Source organism: Tetrao urogallus, assembly GCF_951394365.1.
Source record: "Tetrao urogallus genome assembly, chromosome: 3".
In the NCBI taxonomy this organism is placed as follows: domain Eukaryota; kingdom Metazoa; phylum Chordata; class Aves; order Galliformes; family Phasianidae; genus Tetrao; species Tetrao urogallus.
In genome coordinates, this window is record NC_136815.1 from 37,448,773 (window position 1) to 37,470,384 (window position 21,612).

General features: G+C 39.2%; 1 protein-coding gene across 1 annotated transcript; it reads left to right on the forward strand.

Moving 5' to 3' along the window:
* Positions 1-3,741: 3,741 nt before the first annotated feature.
* LOC306944854 (DGAT1/2-independent enzyme synthesizing storage lipids) lies at positions 3,742-16,009 on the forward strand (the record flags this gene model as incomplete). The annotated part of the gene is made up of 6 exons (XM_079533478.1): positions 3,742-4,075; positions 6,407-6,571; positions 10,139-10,332; positions 12,418-12,478; positions 14,065-14,204; positions 15,905-16,009. 6 exons carry the CDS (start codon positions 3,742-3,744, stop codon positions 16,007-16,009), a joined length of 999 nt encoding a protein of 332 aa, XP_079389604.1.
* Positions 16,010-21,612: the final 5,603 nt, after the last annotated feature.

A 21,612-nucleotide genomic window follows, 5' to 3' on the forward strand; every position in this document is an offset into this window, starting at 1 on the left:
ATAACCCAGCCGGGCTGGAGATCACGGCGCCCCCTGCCGGTGGCGGCGGCCTCCCCGCCGGAAGCGCGGCGTGTTGCAGCCGGACAGCGGTCCGGGCGGCTCCCGCCTCCCCGGCGGCGCGGAGTTCCTCCCTTTTCGCCTCCCGCCGCCTTCGTTATCTCCTCGCCCCCGCTCCCGCCGGGGGCGCGGTGCCCCTCCCGTCTCCGCCCCGCGGGGAGCCGCCCCAGCCTGGCTGCCCAGCGGGCATCCGGCCTCCGCGGAGGCGGTGGGCGAAGGAGTAAAAGCGGGCCCCGAGAGTGACCGGGGGTTGGAGCCGGAGCCGCGGCCGCTGGGGGAAGGTGAGCGGCGGTTGCGGGGCCGGGCCGGGCCGTGTGGTGTGAAGGGTGCGGCCCGGGGCAACTCCAGCCGCCGCCGTGCATCGAGGGGGGCTGGGAGCGGCTGGGCGGGCAGGCAAGAAGTGGTCGCTCTGGTTGCTGAGCGCGGTTCCTGCAGTTTGTTTTGGGAGAAAACGAGATCCTCCTCCGACTCTCTGCTGAAGGAGTCGCTGATGGGGCTGCCGCCGCCATGAGAAGCGAGGCCACTTCGTGTTTCCGAGCAAGAACAAAAAGCCCTGCTAAATTCCAGCGTCCTTTTAGGTCGCGGGTGCCGTTAGCAGCGTTTCTGGGCTTTTTATGTTGCTGCTGCTGTTTTTTACGGCAGCTTTGCTCGCTCTGGTGCAGATGCTCCCTGTAAGTGGCTGGCGGGGCAGGAGGCAGCGTTAATAGGGGCTTGTCTGAGTGAGACCCTAGGAGTCAATGAGAAGAACTGCGTGTTAGCCTGGTCTGTAAGCATAAGTCTGTGTGCTGTAGTGTTGGTCAGAAGAGATGTGCCTCTCTCATCTAGTGAGAATCCATAAGCAGCTCTATTAAGAAGTTATCACTGAAATTAGGTGTTTGGCTCACACTGCTTGGCAGGAAACCTGTTAGGAATGTCAGCTAACACAAGGCCTTTAAGGGTATGATTGTATTACAGAAAGGTTCTGCTGCTGATTTGGCAGAGGTTGGGGCTTTGTAGTACAGCACCCCACTGCGTTTTTGCATTTGGGTGGTGACAGCTGTCAGAGCACATCAGACTAGGACTGCAGGTTGAGCTGTTTGCTTCCAGGAGGACCTAATCAGAGGATGTCGCTGGTGATTCAAGAAAGCAGCGTACTTGATTTTGTGATTTTAACTGGGCTGACGCTAGGCAGTTCTAAAGTGGGACAGACCAAAATGATTCTATTAGTAGCGCATAAGAACTGCCTTGGGCCTTTATTCATGATGGCCATGCCTGTACTTCTTTGAGCGATGTGATGGTGCCAACCATCCCTTTTTCAGCGCCAGTACCTCTGGTAAAGTGTTAGGTGTAACAATAACATAACGCTTAGGCTGGATACAGAGTATTCCTGTGGAGCTCAGAACATATGCTGGACTTGTTATGGGAAGAGCAAGTTTACAGCCAGGAGGAGACCTTTGTCTGTTAAATGCTAAGTCAAGTAGGAGGGGGGGATGGCTGTCTGCATGCTGTGCTATGTGAGCAAGGCTGTGGCATTAGATCAGGGAAGTGTTTGTTGCCTCTTTTCATCACTCACAATACCACGCATCCAGTTTAGAGCCCTACTGCGCAAGAAAGGGGCTGGCAGCCTGGAGGAGGTCCAGAGAAGGGCCAGCAGTGGTGTTGGGTGATCACATCAGATGGTGTCTGTGGAGAGGTGGAGAGAACTGCCTTCATTTAGCTTACAGAACTTAAGGGAGATCTTGCTGCTCTTCATAATGAATAGTTATTTTTGGGGCTACGTGCTTTTCAGCCGAGAGACACAAGGCAACAGGTACAAATTGCAGCGAGGGAAATTCTGACTAGAATAAAGAAAAGCATTTTCACTATGAGGGTGATCAAGTGCTGGATTGGTGGCTGGAGGGATCTCTGTCTGTGAAGGTGTTACAGACTGGACTGGACATGACCCTGAGCAACGTAATCTAACTCACTGGCAGACAGATGTTGGGTTAGCGCTGCCAGGGATTCTTTCCAATCTAAATGATTTTGTGATCCTTTCAGGATTAGGAAGCAGGGTTTTCAGAGTAGGATTCACTGTCCCTAAGGGAAAGAAGTACAATAGATACTACTTACGTGTTTGGCAACAAATGATTTTTATTTGTGCTACTAGTTAGTGTATACATTTGCAAGCAAACTTATAAAACTGCAGCGATTGCATTTTAAGTATTGCATCTAACATTGCACGCAGAAAGCCAAGTCATGTTTTGCAAGGCTGGCATATGTGGACAGGACTTCAAACTTTCTCGATGAGGACTTGGTATTTGGAGAAAGCTGCAAACAATTAAAAGTAATAGGAAGGAATGCATAGCTTTGAATTATATTTCAAGATGTATGATCACCTCTGAGTTCTAAAAAGGTGTTTCTGTGGCAGAATTAATTTCTCCATATTGTTTTCTAGCTAATAGATGGGATGCTGGGGGAAGTCCATAACAATCTGGCAAACATCACAGCATTGAATCTTACTCTTCAGTACTGCTAGGTCTCACAAGTTGTATTTCTTGCACTTGGCTGTGTTTGCTGCTGCCAGGTTCCGGAGTTCATACCTGACAACTGGAATGAGAACTGTATAAGCCTGGGTTAATGCAACATGCATGGATCGTGTGAGCCAAATCCTTTTATTTTTTTTCTCTTAAATAAGGAGTTTTCTTGAGCAATGTGGGTAGAGGCAAATTTCAAAATGGAAGGAGAAGGAACATCCTTGCTATATCAAAATAGGTGAAGGAAATGAGATTGGGAAGTAAATGAGATGATTTCTGCTTCTGTATCTCTTTAATGTGAAATAAAATTGATCTGATTCTTTGTAGTTGTTGATATTGAAATTCTGATAGATTTAGTCAAATGATCTCTCATCAGTCCCTTGGTGCTTTTAAAACAGAGCAAGAACAAAGGAGTGAAGGATACACATATCTCTGTGCATAGGAACTCTGCAGTCGTACATTGTATGTCACATTGTAATACAAAAATAAACTTGGGTTTTTTTCAGAAGTGATTGCTTTTAATTTCTCTAACAAGTCTGCATTATAGTTGCAAAATGCTTTTCTTCTTTGACCTGATTAGCAGTTACTCCAGGTTTTGACCACAACTTTACTAGGCTCAGAAGTTTTTTTTTTTTTTTTTTTTGTTTTTGTTCCAAGGTGTTACTCCTTTTGTTGTGGAACTCCAGCTAAGATATAGCCAAGCATACAGATTGTCTTGGCTTTGTAAGATGAAGTGATTACAAAGTAGAACCAGAACCATGGAATATCAGCCCAGAGAGATGTATCTCAAAAACTGCCATGGGAGAAGAAGGCTCTTATGCATACACAGAATTAAACCAGAGACCTTAATGCTTTTAGAGAACTTTTTTTGATTCATCTTCTTCCTCCTTTAAGCTGCCTCTCTGCGTTGTGCTGTGGGACTTGTATTTCACTCTCTGTCCACGTACAAGTGCATTTGAAGGTCTCCATATGAGTGAGGCCATGCTCTTACTGAGTCATGTCTGCTGTTAGTGGAAGTGTTTGGTGTTGTGGTTTTTTTTTTTTTTTTAATAGCACTCAATTTGAGATTGTACTGATTCCTGTGTGGTAAATGGTATATGAATCAGATACGTTTGTTGTGTGATTAAACACAAAAAAATTGTTTTCTTTAAAGATTTATTCATTTTCTTCTTTTCTTTTAGATAAACAGAAGATGATAGGGAGCAATGAATCCTCTACTGAAGGACCAGTGCCTGCATCCTACTTAACCTTCCTGGCTTATTTACTGGGAGAATGGACTGGTATAGAACACACTGAAACTTATCTGAGTTATGGAGTCTACCTTTCATGGGTGCTTTTTCCACTTGCAATAGCTTTTATACTTCCAATAGCTATCTTCTTCTTCTGCCTCAACACTTCCCTTCTCCTTCTTCATATTCATAAAAGGAGGAAGAATGGATTTAATGAAGGACATTCTGGTGATGTTTGGTATGGTGCAAAAGAAATGTTGGCTAACCTGTGGGATGGTCATGGGAGAATATGGCATGGTAAGCAAAATCTGATTTCTCTCTAAAAAGCGCTGACCCTCGGTTTATGGCTTTGTCTGTGAGGATTATCAGTTTAAATTAAATTGCTATTGCTGTTTATTGACTGCCAGTAGTTCTTCAACTCTGTGGGCCTAGGAAAGAAAAGAAAGAATTGAGACTCTTTTGGTTGTACAGTTTTGTCTTATGCTTTTATTTCTTTGCTGCTACTGCTTTCATTTAGCCAAATAAATGCAATTAAAAAAATAATCTTTTAAACTGTTAATAACTGCTCTTGGATTTTCTTTTTCCACAAGGACCTGAAGTGACAGCTACATTAAAAATTAATTTCCTGTGTCTCAGGAATTATTTAGCAAGCAAAAAAAAAAAAAAAAAATTAAAAAAGAATTGAATATGTAAACACTGAGAGCTAAATACCAGTTCCCTAATAGCTAATATCTCTACATTTGTTTGTGTAATTTAACTGCATGTAACTGACATCGTGCCAAATGTTGTCTGAAAGGGGCACTTGGTGTCGGTTTGCTCTCTAGTTACCACTTTAACACTTTTGGGCTCTCAAGTCAATTCACAGAGGCCTACTTTTTGTATTTTCTTTCTATGTATTTTTGACAACTACTTTCTCTAGTAGAAGAACGTCAAAACTAAGGGCTCTGCTCCTTGTCCCTCTGCTGCTATATCTTTTCTGAAGATAGACTTAATAAATGATTTGGCTTCTTTCTAAGGAAATCATAAGCTTCTTTCAGAACCGTTCATTCTAGATGCAGCTAAAGGAGAAAGAGATGTTTAAGAGCAATTTACATAAAGAACAAATCCATCTTGAAAATCATCTCTATTTGTTCCCCAGTCAAAGGGATGAGGGTTGTCAAGGCATTTATAACCAGATGGTGCAGCGGCTGTATCAGATTGGCTTTGTAAGACTAAGATCTAACTTTTGAATCTGAGAAAGTACACCAGATCAAAATCAACAGCTACATCAAAGAGCTTAAAATTCTCACTTCATAATGAAAAGCTATTTACTTTTCTCATACGAATTTTTTTTTAAGGCCTTGGCTTTTTTCATCCATAGTAACTTTTCTTCTTTTATAAGGTCTGACTTTTTATTTCACAGAAAAGATTTTTATCCAGTCCCTCATCTACTATTATGACTTTTCTTTCTGCCCTGTCAACTGCTTCCACTTCTTTTAGTAAATTATGAAATGCTCTGTGATTTATTTTTTTTTTTAATTTTTTTTTCCCCACTTGGTTAATCAGTATGTTGCAGGAAGAACTTCCTGAAATCTCAAAACACTGAAGGAGGGGGGGGGGGGGGGGAACCCCAAACAAAAGCCCAACCTTGTATGTGATACCTGTAATTTTATTATGCAAATGCTAGCCACAGCTATTACTCCGGTTATGCTCAGATAGCATGGAGCACAGTTAGTGGTCGCCTACAGATGGTTGGTAGATGTATATCTGTAATAGGCATTGAAAATAGAACAGTGGGAGAGAAGCCAAAAGTACAGACAGAAGTTTAAAAAGGGGGGGGGAAAGAGGGGGAGGCAGGGAGAAGGATTTTCACACCTGATTACTTCAGAAGGAATGAGATTTAGAAAAGAGCAACAATACTGTAACAGAACTGTTCAGTGTAAACTAAATGTATAAATAAATGTGTTCTCAACTGGTCCATTTTATTGTTTTGTGCTAGCTGAATATTCTTTTCAGCGTTAACTAAATGAGAAGCGTAAGTTCAACACTTGTATGTGTTCATGTGTGTTTCAGTTAAGCATATAAAGTCCCAAACAGCTTTTAGTGCTTAGTGATGGGAAAGTAGTCTAAGTATAACTCTGAGAGAGATAGCAAAGATGAATCTCAGAACTTGGGATTAAAAAAGACACATAAATGGGTGTTGTCATGTTAAACTGCCATTAACAGTTGCTTGCAGCAATGAACTTGATTTTGAAAGATAGGTAACAGCTTGCCACAGTAGTGTTTCAACACTCCTATTCAGTCCTTATTTTGATTTATCTTGAATGATTGATTCAGAGAACTACAGCCTTGAAGGCAGTGAACTGAAAAAATAAGATAAAATTATGCAATAGTTGAAGAGAGCGAGGCTGTTAGTTCTGTTGTTTTCATTCTCTCTTTAAATAGAGCTTTAAATAAGGCTTGTAAACATGAAGCTGTGAAAGCAACTTAGTAAATGCTGCAAGACAGCTCTTGACATTTTAGCAGTCACTTTGCTCTAACACTTCTCAGTAGATACTGGTTTCAACTTGCCAACTTAATGCAAATTAGTTTATGTAGGATAGAATTGTATCGTACTTTGATATCCTTTATGCCTTTAACTTCTAACAGGTTATGAACTTCATGGGGATGAAAATATTCCAGAAGGACCAGCACTTATTGTGTTTTATCATGGAGCTAGTCCTGTTGACTATCTCTATTTCATGGCTAGACTTCTTATACGAAGGAAGAGATATTGCCACGTAGTAGCGGATCATTTCGTCTTTAGATTACCAGGTAATGTACTTCAGTATCAACAATCAGTCTGAGAGTTCTTTAAACTTTTTTTTTTTTTTTTTTTAAAGATTGAAGTTATTAAAATTCATTGTACAAAGCTTACAGAACAAACTTTCAGGCAAATATTGTTAATCTGTTGGAACAACTGTTCTTAGTAAAGAGTGTGTTCTTATCAAACAAGAACAAGTTTATGCAACTGGCATCTCCTGCAACTGCGGAGATGGTTTGCACTCCAATCTGGGCAACACTTTTAATAACTTTAGAGTGTTCAGAAACAAAGAGAAGGAGATAATGGGAGAAAGACTTGTCTCTGTGTTATTCAGTAGCCAATACTCCATAATATGTCTATTAATATTTAGGCATGATTGTTAATTAAAGGTGAGTTGGAGTGTACTCTCAGTTGACACTGTGAGGTTAGAACTAGTATTCAGAGTGACTTCCCAGAAAGGAACTGGTAGAAACATCATGAAGTTCAGCAAAAGCAAATATGAAGCTTTGAATTTTGGATGAAGTAATCCCATGTGACAGGACAGATGGGAGCCTGGGTAGAAAGTAACTGTCAGAAAGGACTTCAGCATTCTAGTGGACAACAAAGTGAACATGATCATCTTTGTTGCAAAGGCACAGTGTGAACTCGACTGTGTGCTGGCCTTTTTCAGCCTGAGCGTAGCCAACAGGTTAAAAGGAGTGATTCTTTCTCTTGAGTTGGCACCTGTGAGAGCACATCCAATGGTACTGTGTCCTGTTTTGTACTTCCCAGTTGTACTTCCCAGGGATATTGTCTGGAGGCTGAAGCACACACTATTTATTTGGTCTGTAATAAATAAAGGTGGAGGAAGATATTACTGCTGTCTTTGATTACTTAACTGTGATGTGCAGAGAAGATGGGGTCTGACTCTTCTTTAAGGTAATCAAAAATAGGATGATAGGAAACAGAGGCAAGCTGCAGTTCCTAAACTGTAGCTGGGGAATTTCCATCCCTAGAGATTTTCAAAACTGCTGACTGAGGCCCTGAATAGGTTGGTCCAGTTGGACAGCTTGGAAGGGTGTTCAGGGAGGATAAGCCCAAGGGGCCCAGGTAATTGATTCGGATTGTCTTGAAGTCTGCACAATAATCTGGCTGGCAGCCTAGATAGATAGGGCTTCTTTTGTGAATCAAAGCAAAAAGATGGCCATCCTTTTGTACTGGTACTTAGGCTTTCTGATCTTGAAGCTTCAGATAAAATGGATGCCTTTCCAGAGGATGTTTTAATTAACCAAAATTTGCTAGACTTGATCTAAGAGAAATGGAGGGAAAGGATACTTGGATTAGACGATGTAATGATCATTCTGTTGTTAATATTCATAAATATGCTATGAATAGCTGTGAGGCAATAGCTTGCCCCATGAACCTGAATCTCATATGTGCCAGTTTGCAGTTGTTAATATGGAGTCTCACTGCCTCCTCCTCATCAGGCACTTTTGTACCAATTTAACTGTGATTAACTGGATTGTATTTGTAGCATGTTGCTGTGCCTCTTGAGGGATGCATGGGCCTATAAGGGGTCAAAGAAGCTTAAGTCTTGACAGATACAGCTTGATAACTTATGTAAGGGAATTTAAACTAATAGAAAAAACTCTTGTAGATACCTGGAATTTCCTGTTGAACACTGGAATTAAATCCAGCTGACAGGTGGTCGTGAGTGGTGTTCCCAGGTGTTGGTACTAGGGCCTGTCCTGTTCAGTATCTTTATATTGATGACCTGGGATTGAGTGCACCCTCAGTAAGTTTGCATGTGACACTGGGTTGAGAGGAAGTGTATATCTGAGGATAGGAAGGCCCTTCAGATGGATCTGGATAGGCTGGATAGCTGGGCTGAGGCCAATGGGATGAAGTTCAGGACCCAGCACTTGGTCTTGTTGCACTTTTATCACAACAACCTCATGCAGTATCTTGGACTCTTCTTTGGTGTGTGTGTGCATACATAATCATTCCTCTGTACTCAGCACTGGTGAGGCCGCACCTCGAGTACTGTGTTCAATTTTGGGCCCCTCACTATAAGAAAGACATTGAGGCCCTGGGATGTGTCCGGAGAAGGGCAACGAAACTGGTGGAGGATCTGGAGCACAAGTCCTATGTGGAGCAGCTGAGGGAGCTGGGATTGTTCATTCTGGAGAAGAGGAGACTCAGGGGAGACCTCATTGCACTCTGCAACTTCCTGAAGGGAGGCTGTGATAAGGAGTTTGGCCTCTTCTCCCAGGCAACAAACAGGACCTGGGGAAACGGCCGCAAGTTGTACCAGAGGAGGTTTAGATTAGACATAAGGAAGAACTTTTTCTCTCGGAGAGTGGTCAGGCACTGGAATGGCTGCCCAGGGAGGTGGTGGAGTCGCCGTCCCTGGCAGTGTTCAAGAGGCGTCTGGATGAGGAGCTGTGAGATATGGGTTAGTGCTTGTGGTAGCAATGATAATGGGAGCACAGTTGGACTAGATGATCTTGGGGTTGCTTCCGACCTTGTGATTCTGTGAATCTATATAACAAATGTGTGTTCATAATAATAAATATTCGTTTGTTAAACTGAGGGTAAAAACACCTGATGATCTGTTTTTGAGATTTAAACTTGGCTAGATCAGTTCTGTACCTTTGTTTGTGGCTGACTGAGTTAATTTTGGGCTCTGTGGGAAACTTTAAGAAAGAGAAGTAATCTTTCCCATGTTGCTCAGTGACCTGAAGTTCCCATTTCAGTATGCAGTGTGCACAAATACTACGTAAGTTTAAAATACATTAAAATAAACATAATTGGTTTCTTTCTTGCACCTTTTCTTCATTATACTAGCTGCCTAAATTGAGCTAGTTGTCCAAATGTGTCTGTCTGATACCTGTAAGCAATTTTTGCTGTTCTGTTGCTCCTTGACGAGTGGAGTAAGTATGACATCTCACATTTAAGATACGAGTTTATGTAACTTTGCAGTTTTAAACTTCAGTAAATGTAAGCTCTTCATCTAATTGCATATGTGCAATTCAGGATCCCCAGGTTCCTCTGTATAGTGAAAGGCCACCTGGATGCTCACAGACTGAGCTGCAGCAATCTGGAACACAGAGAAAGCTATGTTTCATTTATCATTCTCCTTGTGCACGCACTGCTCCTTGTGTGCTAAAGTAAACAAAACAAAAAAACCCGTAATTTGCTGATGTTTTCTTTTATTGAACTTTATTATGACTGCATCACATTGCTTGAAAAGTAAAGCTTGGGCAAAGAGAAGGTATACCACAGAAAACAGCTCTGAATGTGGCATACAGTACTTGACTGTTTTTTTTAATTTCTTCCAGTGTTTTACTGATTTTTTTTTTTTTTTTTTTTTTTTTTTTTTGAGGTAGCATCTGATTTCATGACAGAAAACCTAAATTTTCAACTTCTTAAATTGAAATTTACAAGCATAACTTTGTGTCAGTCCTTCTAGAAATATCTTTGATTTGGGGTATTATGCTATTAGGCTAGTTTTAGCCACTGTGTTCTGTCTTGGGAATTTGTACTCAATGGTAGTATGAATTAACATTTTCTGTATTAACGTTGATTTTACCCTGCAGGTTTAAAAACGTTTATTGAAGTACTTGGCATTATGCATGGACCAAAAGAAGTATGTGTCAGTGCTCTGAAGAAAGGCTATCTGTTAGCTATTTCTCCAGGTGGACTTCGGGAAGCACTCTTTAGTGATGAAACATATCCTATTATGTGGGGTAATCGAAAGGGCTTTGCCCAGGTGGCCATTGATGCAAAAGTGGTAAGTATGAAGTATCATGGAAGAGAAGCAAAAAAAATGCTAACTTCTTGTGGTTCTTTCTTCTAGGGGAAGCTGTTTTGATTATCAAATATTTGGTGTTAGATTGCTGAGTGACATGAATGCAATCTACTTGCTTTTGTAACTAAATTTCATGGCTTGTCCGATTTGACAAGAATGTTTTGGAGTCATCTAAGAATACTGTGGTTAAGAAATCCAGAGTTTAAAAGAGTAAGAGGTGAAATCGAGGACAGTTTCTAGATTATAAACTTGTTTTATGCCTGCCTGGTTGGGGTTGTTCCAGCTCAGCCTCTTACCAGAATAACTGGAAAGCAGCCACACGTTGCACTTCTATTTCTTCTACTGTTGAAATAGGCTGTAAATCAGCAGACCTGCCTCTGCTGTTGTTGTACTCATACAAGAAGCACTGGTGTTATGTACTGCATTGGTATTTTTGTGCTAGTGAGGGATCTTTAGGGCATACAGCAGCAACAAAAGATGCTGCTTATTAGTGTGAACTGTTTCTTCTTCAGTTCTTTTTCATACAAAGCACTGTCTGTGATCACTAGGCACGATTATTCGTATGGGACCAACTATGGAGTACACATAAACACATAATATATTTGAGTTGCAGCTGTTTCAATAATACTTTTCATTCTCTCTCATTCTATATTTATACTTGAAAGATATATGCGTATGTCTGCAGGTCTGCAAATACCTCACTTGAACTGGTATCACTCCAGAAGTTTTGTGCTTAAATGCTGCCAAAGACAGACTACTTAAATCTCTGGATTTTATACCCAAGTAGAATATTTTTAAGACCTAATTTTAAATGGGTTTCACTTTTAACCAGGGGGAGTGTAATGCATTTTAAGCAGGATACTTTCAACAGATTCAGATTTTTCTAATACTTTGTAATAGCATACAAAACTCCATACCATAATCTAGCAAATTCAACGATGCTTGTACTGCTTATAGTTATTTAACTGAATGTACGTTCAGTTTCCTTTCTGCACTCATAAAGATCATGCAGCTTCACTTTCCCCCACTTCATAGAGATGCAGAATAGTATTGGAGGTAAAATGAAATTGATGGGAAAAAAATAAATCTGTATTTAGATTAAAGAGAAGCTTTAAGTCACCTTTAATCACGAGTATAACTATTCGTGGAAAGAAAAATGTCTGAAAATCAGTACTGGGATCTTCAACTTCCTCAGATTGTCTAATTTCAGCAGTTTGTTTACCAGAAATATTGTCATCTAAACCAATTTCTAAGTAAGATGTTCTAAAGATGATGGTTCTGGAATAAGGAATTTTATTACCGTTTGGTTTAGGCAGCTGCACTTTAATTCTCTACAGCTGCACTGGATTATTTACGAACTTTTTTTTTAAACATCTTGATGCCTGTATGAAAAGTCTCATTTCTGTATGTTTTTATTAAAAAAAAAGCTTAAAAGAGTGTGGATGCATGAAAATCTTAGCATTCTATGTTTTGATCATTTGTTATAAATTGATATTGGAAAAAAAAAAATACATGTAGTATAACCTTCCCCTTGTCACCTCATTCTTGCAAATCTTGACAGCTGTTTGCAAGTTCAAAAACAGTAATAAAATCTGGAAATAATGACACTGTTCCAAATGTTCATCAGCAGAAATGAATCACGAGCCTGTACTGAATATGAGACATTATGTGCAAAGCAATAGTCAGCGCAGTAGAGATGAATCAGACAAGTTTAGGGTCCCAGGCTTGTGAATTCTTTAAGCATAACTATAAATCAGGCAGTCATCTAACCACTGGATTCACAAATGTGCAAGTACTTCTAGACAAGAGGAGGCTTAAATACTCCGTAAGTTCTGAAGTCCTGTACTGCTTTAAGAATATGGACATGCTGAAACCTTGCAGTGTTCTCCAGGCTGAAACTTCATGGCAAAAGGTGGCAAAAGAACTTAATGAATCCTTGTTTTGCTCTCTGTATGTCCTTGTCTGACAAACACTTGAAATTAATTTGTGTGTTGAGTTTAAGTGAGGTAGCAGTTTTCTAGATAGTGTTATTTTCATTAAATTCTTAATATGTTTTTTCCCTCCTAGCCCATCATTCCTATGTTTACACAAAATGTTCGAGAAGGCATTAGGACATTAGGAGGAATAAGTAAGATATTTTACATATATTTTTTGTAGTTTATTTTTCCATATGTGTTTAGCCTATCTTTGTAGAAATAATCCCATATAGATTTGAGAGTTGACAAAGCCTTACATCTTGAGGTTTACTTGCTAATGCAATGCAGGGACATGACTAGGATTCAGTGTCAGCATTAAGTGTGGTATTAGCTCATCTCAGTCACTCTCAATGTGACAATGTGCTTTCCCAAAGAAGTAGAAGAAAGGAAAAAACGTAGCCAGAAAAAGGGAGATAGGTTTAAAATAGTGTTTTGCTGTGCTGATAAATGCTGGACATACTCTTAAGTTTTCTGCTGTTCAGAAGCAACATTTTGCAGTTGACACTTCCTTAAAATAACCTCTTAAAGCTCTGTGCTTACATTTTGTAACGTTTGAAACCTATTTCATCCATAGTTGTTATACAGTGCAGCACTAAGTCTGTAGCTCTGTACCATCTCGGGTTTGCTTGCTCCTTCCTCATCCTTTTTGGGAGTTCTTGTACACTAATAGATGGGTGTATATATAGATGTCTGAAGAGCCCACCTTTGGGATGATTATGTCTGCATCTCTGCTGATCTGACAGTGCTAGCTCTTCCCTTGCCCCCATTCTATTTTGTCTATGTGTGTCTTCCAGCTTGCTATCAGGAAGAGCCTGAATAGTCTTCTCCATACTGCATGTTCTGTTTCAAATTATGCCATCATCATTTTCATCAAAGATCTGCAGGACAAAACAATTCCATTTCTCATCCTCTCTAATTAAAAGCTGAATACTGGATGGAGAAAGCCCAGACATCAAATACAGTCATGCAGAATGATTCACACGTTCTTTATGATGTTCTACAAAAATTAAGAGCATTGTTACTGTTTTCAGAATAATTTTTCCAAACTGGAAGAGGCTTAAGCCAGAAAGGTAGATGCTACTTTTATTCTATTGCACAGGTGCTAGAGGAATTTACTTCTATCGATTGCTGGAGACACTACTTTAATTTCAATAGTTTTGGAATATTCTTTGTTTTTTGAGATTGTACACAGAATAATTGACATTTCAATCACTAAGATCTTATCTTTTTAATATAAGGGAAAATTAGCACCCATTTTACAAGAATGCAGTTCTGGTAGTGTTTAGGATAGATGCTTAGGAAGTGACGTGATGAAGAACTACCTTCATAAAGCTGATGGAAATACCAGTTTTTCTTCTGTTTGTTTTCTTTTCCTCTGTGTAGTGTTTCACTCTAACCAGCTACTTCCTTATAGAGCTACTGAGTCTTCCTCTGCTTTGATCTCTTTGCAGCTATTCTTTGGGGGAGATGTGAGCGTTGAAGCAAGTCTTTTGTTAGTGTTAATGCAGCCTTTGGGAAATGAAAGCCAAGAGTAGAACAGTACTTTAGATGACACGCTTAAGATTCTGGGTCATGGGCTGGATTACTCAACAAGCCAGTTTCAGTTTTAAAACATGATGGAAAAAAAAATTGCAGAGTAATCTCAGTCTCTTTTTCCCCTTCCTTCCTTTTATTTCTCCCCTACTCCTTTTGTTCTCTTTTCCCTCCCGTCCTCCCTATTTTTTTTTTTTAACCTTAGAAATACTTAGGAAGCTGTATGAACGTATTAGATTGCCAGTAGTTCCTATGTATGGCTGGTTTCCAGTCAAGCTTCGAACGTTTATTGGAGAACCCATTCCATATGATCCAAATATAACTGCTGAGGAACTGACTGCGAAGGTAAGATAAATATACATGTAAATATATATTTTAAATATTGACTATTCTGATCAAAAGCACTAAAATATTCTTGTCTGGGTAATGATTTCTGCCGTGGAGGTAGTTGAAGTCGATAGAATTGTGCTAAACTTTGGACTTGCTTAACTTCCAGTGCCCCTCTTCAATGCTGTCTTTTATTACTACATCTTGCAAAAGTTCTTGGCCTTTTAATATCAATCCTGTACTCTTTATTTGCTTCAAGAAACATCTTGCTTTAGAAATTAAGGAAGTTCAGTCACCTAAGAGTACCCTGCGGTGGTTTATAAAAACACGATATGTTCACTTCACCCAGGGAGAGTGTTTCTAGATCATTTAAAAAGTTACCAGTGAAGTCTTTCAACTACAGCAAATCTGTGGCCACAGACTGATATTCCATTAAAAAATAAAAAATAAAAACAATAAAAGCCATGTAATTCCATGGTTTTGAAAGTCTATTTTGATTTCTGTTTCCTCCAACTTCTCTCCCAAGAAATTTGTTTTAGAATATTCAGTTTCTTCAGTTTAGGTGGTTTGTTAATTGTGAGGTCCTCATATTCATTCAGCTTCATGTTCATCAGTAGATTTCACAGTGCAGAGATACAAGTCAGGTAAGTGTGGGTATGGAGCAGTCAGACTGAGGCGGCCAAAAAAGCTGTATTTGAAAGCTTCACAGAGGGTCATTTTTTTTCATTCTGAAAACTTCACCCAAGAGAAAGGGATTTTTTTTACTGAATCGCAAGTATCGATTCAGTTGTCTGTCATCACCTGCTTATCCTCTGATTAGAGCTCTGCAATATGAAATCTTTAAATGTCTGCATTGCCTTGTTCGTGGAGAACTGAGTGCATCTTTTGGGAGTTCAGTCTGACAGAGCCTCTTAGAGAAGTGCTGGTTGCAGGAGGAAGGTGTTTGAATCACTTGCTGCCGTGCTTTACTTTTGAACCTGTACCAAGGATCACTTTTCTCCTTGCTGAATGCTGGTTTTCCAAAGCAAATAGGTCACTGTTCTGTCTCTGGCCTTAAGAGTTTAACAGTCTGTTCTCCTGTAGGCAAAACAGAAAAGTTACTGTTACCTCACCCTAACTTTTACTTATTGCTCTGTTTTTCGGTGTTCCCCACAGAGCTATTATGTAACAGAATGGCTGCTATTAACTTCTTGGCCTGCAACATTTCTGGGTGAAAGTACTGCCGATATGCACTATTTTAGCTGTGATCTAAGCATACTTTACTGGACCAGCTACTTCAGGGGACTTACACGCAGCCAAGACACAGTTGTGTTTCCAGTGCTGCTTCTGAGTTGGTGTAGAAGCAAAATTCCTACATACTGAAAGAGTATTACTGATGCAAACCTGGGCATAGACAGTAGTTTCAGGGTTGTAGTAGTATACAGATACTGACATGCATTAGAGATCTAGATCTCTTTGGTAGTTTACTTCAGCATCACTTTACTATTGCGTATCACAGATAGAGCTTGTGAACACAGCTACCAGAGATAAAAGCTAATTGTTTTCTAGTTTGTTTCCTAGCAATAATCCCACAGACACATCATGTGGGCTGAAATAACACTGAAAATAGTGTTGTCTACTTGCAGAAGATCTCCAATATAAAGATGAAAAGATCCTAGAAATTATGTTAACACATGAACAATGTAAAGATGACCCCAAACTTTTCTCTTTCCTTGCAGACAAAAGCAGCACTCCAGGCTCTAATAGCCAAACATCAGAAAATACCAGGAAATATACTGAGGGCTTTAATGGAACGATTTCAAACACGACAGAAAGAAGACTAAGGTCTTCTGAGTAAGCTACTATTTAGTTATGATATTCTTAAAGTCATATTAATAAATGCTGTCCTAATGATGCTGTTGTATATTTTAAGATGAGACACTTTTCCCCTGTCCAGTGTCAGGCTTGGAAAGCACAAACTTTAAGTAATCCCTAATGAGGTAAACTTAACTTTTGACAAGTGCATTCCTTCATTGAAAATGTTTATGCAAAAATGACGCTGCATGTCTTTATATGTTCATTCTCTTGTCTTTCTTTTTTCCTTCTATTTCTTTTCACTCCTCTCCCCCCCCCTCACCCCAGTCCCATAGTTGCTACTTAACCTGGATGTTAGATCCACTATAGAGCTGAAGTCTCACTGTTTTAATCATTACCACTGCAACTAGCTTTTGTAGGCCAGGTTAACTGCAGCTATTTTCATCAGTAAAATCTTTCTTCAGGTTGTTACTTCCGTGCTGCTGAAAAATCTGTTGCTGACGGAAGCAGTTAACTTTCAGTGGCCTGCAGAACCACTAGCTATGCCTGTAAAACCTGAGGTGGAAAATGTTTCATTTTACTGGGTTTGCTCAGAAAGTATTTGCATGAGTAGAGAGTGAAAGAACTGCAGTGAACAAAGCACACTTGTTACAGAAACCACTCTGGTGTGTAGAGGGAATCACCACCCTGCAGCTTGGCTACTGTTTCAAGCTGATCCATAATGGATATTTACCCTCACCTATAGTGCTGTCAGTGACTGAATACTCAGGTTGTCCTTTGAACAAATGAACCAAGCACTTACACTTTAAGAAATGGAAATGAGATGAGTATTTGGTAACACAAGCTCAGAATGCTTTATTGTAAAGGAAACTAAGAATGAATACAACGCTCCTTTAAAAAGAGATAATTCTTTGAAGGACAAGGTGCGCATATATAGATAATATGGTATATATGTTAACTGTTAAACCTCCATGTTTTCAAACAAAGACTTGAGTGGGAAACTGTGTACTTTGATTAGGTAAAAATAATTGAATGAACAGGAAGGAGTTGTAGAATTGGGCTTATAGTAAATTACTTTTTTTTTTTTTTTTTTCTTGAACTAAAACCCACATTTTTACTGTCAAGATAGAAAATGTCTGAAATGTTTCCTCTGATTGGCAGCAAGCATGATCTACAGTCCTTAAACTAGTAACTGAGAATGCTTCATTTTTGGGATGAGGACAAATTCCTTAAAGAAAGTCAAAAAAGGTTTTTCTTTTATATTGTGGTCTTGTTTCAATAGTGTTGGGTTTTGACATTTTCTTAAAAAAACAAAACAAAACAAATGAACAAGAAACCCAACTTCAAAAAAAAACAAAAACAAAAACCAACAGTAGTTGTATTCAAATTAGTATCTATTCCCCTAAACACTTGAGCACATGCTCTGGTTTACTTTCCTTGAACTGAACAACAGTGGGATTATATAACTGCATGTGGATGATAGCCTACATTAGAATAATATCACAGTATGCAGTGATATTCTTAGAGTCTATGATTTGAAAAACCCCAAAAGATTACTTGTTTTATAATGTTACTTAATACCAAAAGCCTTCTGTTGGTGCTGAATTAAGTTTTTTGAAGCTTGGGTAAGAATCGTGTTATATTAAAGCAAATGCCCATTCTGAAGCTCTGAAAATGGTTTAGATTTTACTTAAAGGCAAGATAATCCTTCAGTTTTAGAAGAATTTTATTTTAAAAACATAGTGTTAACACTGTGTATCATTAAAACTGATAATGCCGAGACACTGCATTGGAGTGAAACATAGGTATGACTTTATTTTTAATGTCTGTCTTGAGGAAAATGTTCTTCTGTGTTGTGAAATTCTCAAAGGCAGCTGAACAAAACTAAACATTGAGGTTGTGTGTATGTAAAAGAAAACTCAGACAAAAAGATTCCAGTATGAATGAATGTACCTTTTGTGATCAGAGACTTTGTAAAAATTTGTTTTTCTAAATGTTGGATGTTTGATGCAATTTTTGTTCTTTTAAGATGAGTATAACAAATGAAGGACAGTATTGGTACTCTTTAAGTGTTCATATTTGTATAGGTCTTTCATATTTATTTCTATATATAAAATTGTATAGAAGACACCTTTCAAATAAAATTGACAGTTGGAACAGGCTCTGAGGTTTCATGCTGTGTTTGAACTAAACAAAATTATTCATGGCCTGCACTGTTGAACCTTTAGTGGTTTTGAGGTGTGTGTAATATCCTTGGAAAGCTGTTCCCACCTAGTATCTGAATAAGGGGTGGTAGAATCCAAGCCCACGAAGGAATGTATTAAAGAAAAAAGTAACTCGGACAACAGTGGAAAATGGGACAAAAATCATGTGAGGAATAAGGTCTGAGTTCTAATAGTTGTATTCAGTTCTGCAGGAGGCCTTACGAGGCACTGCAATACTACTGTGGTTGTATTTAAGATCCTGTGATAGAAAATAAGTCATAAATACTGACTAATAAGATTTGTTTGTATATATTGAGTGTTTAAATGATTATCAATGATTTTTCATTGAAAAAGGGGGGCAGATCTGGAGACTTGTACAAATAAGATTAGAGTCCTCTTAGCTGATTTAGTTTACTGTGTGTTAGGCAGAATTATTTAAAAGAAATTTTCAAAGTGTTATTCTAGAGCACTAATTACCTGATTAGCCTTTGGATAGGCTGAAGACTTTCCAGGTTTCTCTGTGGAAACAGCACAACCAGGATGCACTTTTTTAAAAGATTGTTTGGGAGTAGAGGTGGAACGACTACAGTACTGATAGGTATTTGTCATTATTTCTCAGCAAGATAACAAGCCTCCTACCAGCCAGTTTACTGTCCTGTTGTGCAATAGCAGAGCTCAGCCTGAACATCTATTATTAGGATGCTTTCCTATGAAATTAATCATTGCAGATACAAACTAGAGCACTTAATCAGCGTTGTCAACACAATTGTGTGGTTCATCTTGTATACTTGTCCACCAAATCCAATACCACTATGTTACCACTATGTGAAGAGAAAGATGCAACTATGGTGACACTTCAATCAGCTCTGCAGTGTTTAATCCCTATTAAATCTGTCATAAACACTAACTTGGCTTTTTTTATATTATTTTTGCACAAAAAAAAAAGTATCAAAAGTAATTGTGCATGGAATTGCTGTATGAGCATTACCATGGAAAACATGTAGTAAGAAAGGTAATCTCCAAAACATTTCTGCTATAACTTCATGAGGCTGTCTGATGTCACTTATCTTCTCAGTTCTGTTGACTTTGCGTCTACAAAGGTCTTCAACCATACAGATCAGTGATGCTAGCACTTTTTTCATTATTTTCTTTTAACTCAAACAATGAATGGTCTCAAAGCAAATTACTCTTCTCATCGTGGGTTATTTGCAGTATTTGCTTGCCTGCTTTTATTGAACAGTTTTGTTGTGCACAGACTACTAGGATCTTGACTTTTGGTCACTACATCCATTCAGTTCATGTCACGTGCTCCTTCCTAAAACCTCTTTAAATTGTTGTAGTGATCTCTCCATGTCAGAAAATTGATCACTCAAAGCATGCAATAGACTTCCAGATTGTAGGATGCATTTGTTTTTAAACAGACTTTTCTATACTTTGTCACCCATGTGTGTGTGAAACATTTCATGTAGTTGGGATGCCATTTGGAATTAACATCAGGCTGCACACACAAGGTGAAGGCAGTATTTTTCTCCCCTTCTATGAAGCTGAATCAGCTGCTATAGAGCAGAACCTATTCTATCAGGCCTTGTGTTATAGTCACCACATCTGAACAAGGCCATTTAATTTCATTCAGGTATTTCTGTCTAACACACACAGTAAACAGAATTGAGTGCTGTTGCAGATACCCTGTTCTTCATGTATCCTAGAATGAGTTTTTCTTTCTTTTTTGCTAATATTGGTTTCAGGTGTTGAGTCTTTGCCGTGCTCAGAGTAGCTCCAGACTTCCTCTGGTTACTACTTACACAGGAACAAAAATACAAAACCCAATGGGCATTTGTTAGTTCTCTTTTTGATCTATTTGAAGTCTACTAAAGATACCTAGAAGTGTTTCTGAGCTTCTGTTGCAACTTTTGTGATTGCACTGCCAGCTCTCTGGGTGTTTCTTTAATGGCCAGATTTCCTTAGAGTATGAAAACTACTTTTCTAATGGATCAACCAAAATTTGGAAGTGCTCTGTCCCTTCTGAAATGGATTAGTTTTCTATTGTAGACTGGATTAATTTTCTAAGCTAGCTAGCACAGCAGTCAAAGGCTTGGTTGGCTGCTTTTTTCTTCTTTTGGCTGCAGATTTTCACATTCCAGGCAAACTTTTTGGCATGCTGATTTTGCTTTGTGAGAACTTTAGAGAAGAAGCGTCTTGTAATTTGGCCCAGTCTCTGAAGGCAGTAATGAAAAATATAAAACGACCCACAAGTGAAACAATCACACCCTGACCCCAAACTAATTCTGGAATGCTAATTCTGGACAATCTTGAGTCAGATTTCATAGAAATAAAACTGCCTTGCCCTTTTTAATCCTTGCAAAGACCTGCTGCTGGCAGCTCTCGTGTTTCCAAGGCTAAACTTGCCATCTGAGTTGAGCAATCATGGGGAACTTTTGGATGAAGTATTCTCAGGAGAAGTGTTCAACAGTCCTGAGGGCCTGTTGGGAGCATGCTAAAAAAACAATAAACTATAGTGGAAGATGGCTAGTAATCAGTCCCATAGTAGGCTTACTCATCTGGCAATAGGACATCAAGGGCAGCTGTAGCTCACTGAAATCCAGCTATCAAGCATGCTTCCTACCGAATTTCTCTCTCCACCAGTAGTGTTCAGTGGCTCAAGTATCCTCAGCTATCTTCCTCAGGTACAGCTTAACAGACACTAGAAATTACAGCTGGGGAGCTGATTAAGTCAAATTCCAGTCTTTGTGCACATCTTACCACCACACTTAATGATTCTCCTGAGAGCAAACCCTACAAGGGAAACCTTCTGGCAATTAAAAAAGCTTTATATAAAAGAGCCTCTGGTACTTTGTGTTATACATATGGTATCCACAAATAGCATTTTTGGAAGGTGATAAGGTTTCCACATTGCAGCTATGATAGATGAACTGGCAGAGCTCTTAACGCTGTGCAAGTTATTCAGCCCTTCTGGTGGAACATTTGGGTTGTGTATAGACCTGAAGTTGTGCTGATCTCACCAGTTTTCAGCTTGCTATGGTTACTCTGTGCCTGGTGCTTCTAAATTACTTTAGCTCTGCAGAGCTTTCCTTGTGTTACGGATGTATGGTTTGGCAAACCATTGGAAGTTTGCTTTTGTTGCTGTCTGCTGAAAGGTACAGAGAACTCAGCGTGTAGGCAGCTAAGCACCTACCAGTGTGCAGCAACACATGTAACAGAGCAGTGGGAGTAGAGAGATGACCTAAAAAGGCAGACAGAAAATCTCAGCCAACAGAGTGCATTAATCTCTCTCTTTTTTAAAAATTAAATTTCTTTTTTTTTTTTTTTTTTTTTTTTTGTTTGTTTGTTTGTTTCTTGCTTCTTAACTACTTCTGACCATTAATGGCTACAGGACCAGATACTACATAATCTTATTACTTACTCAGCAC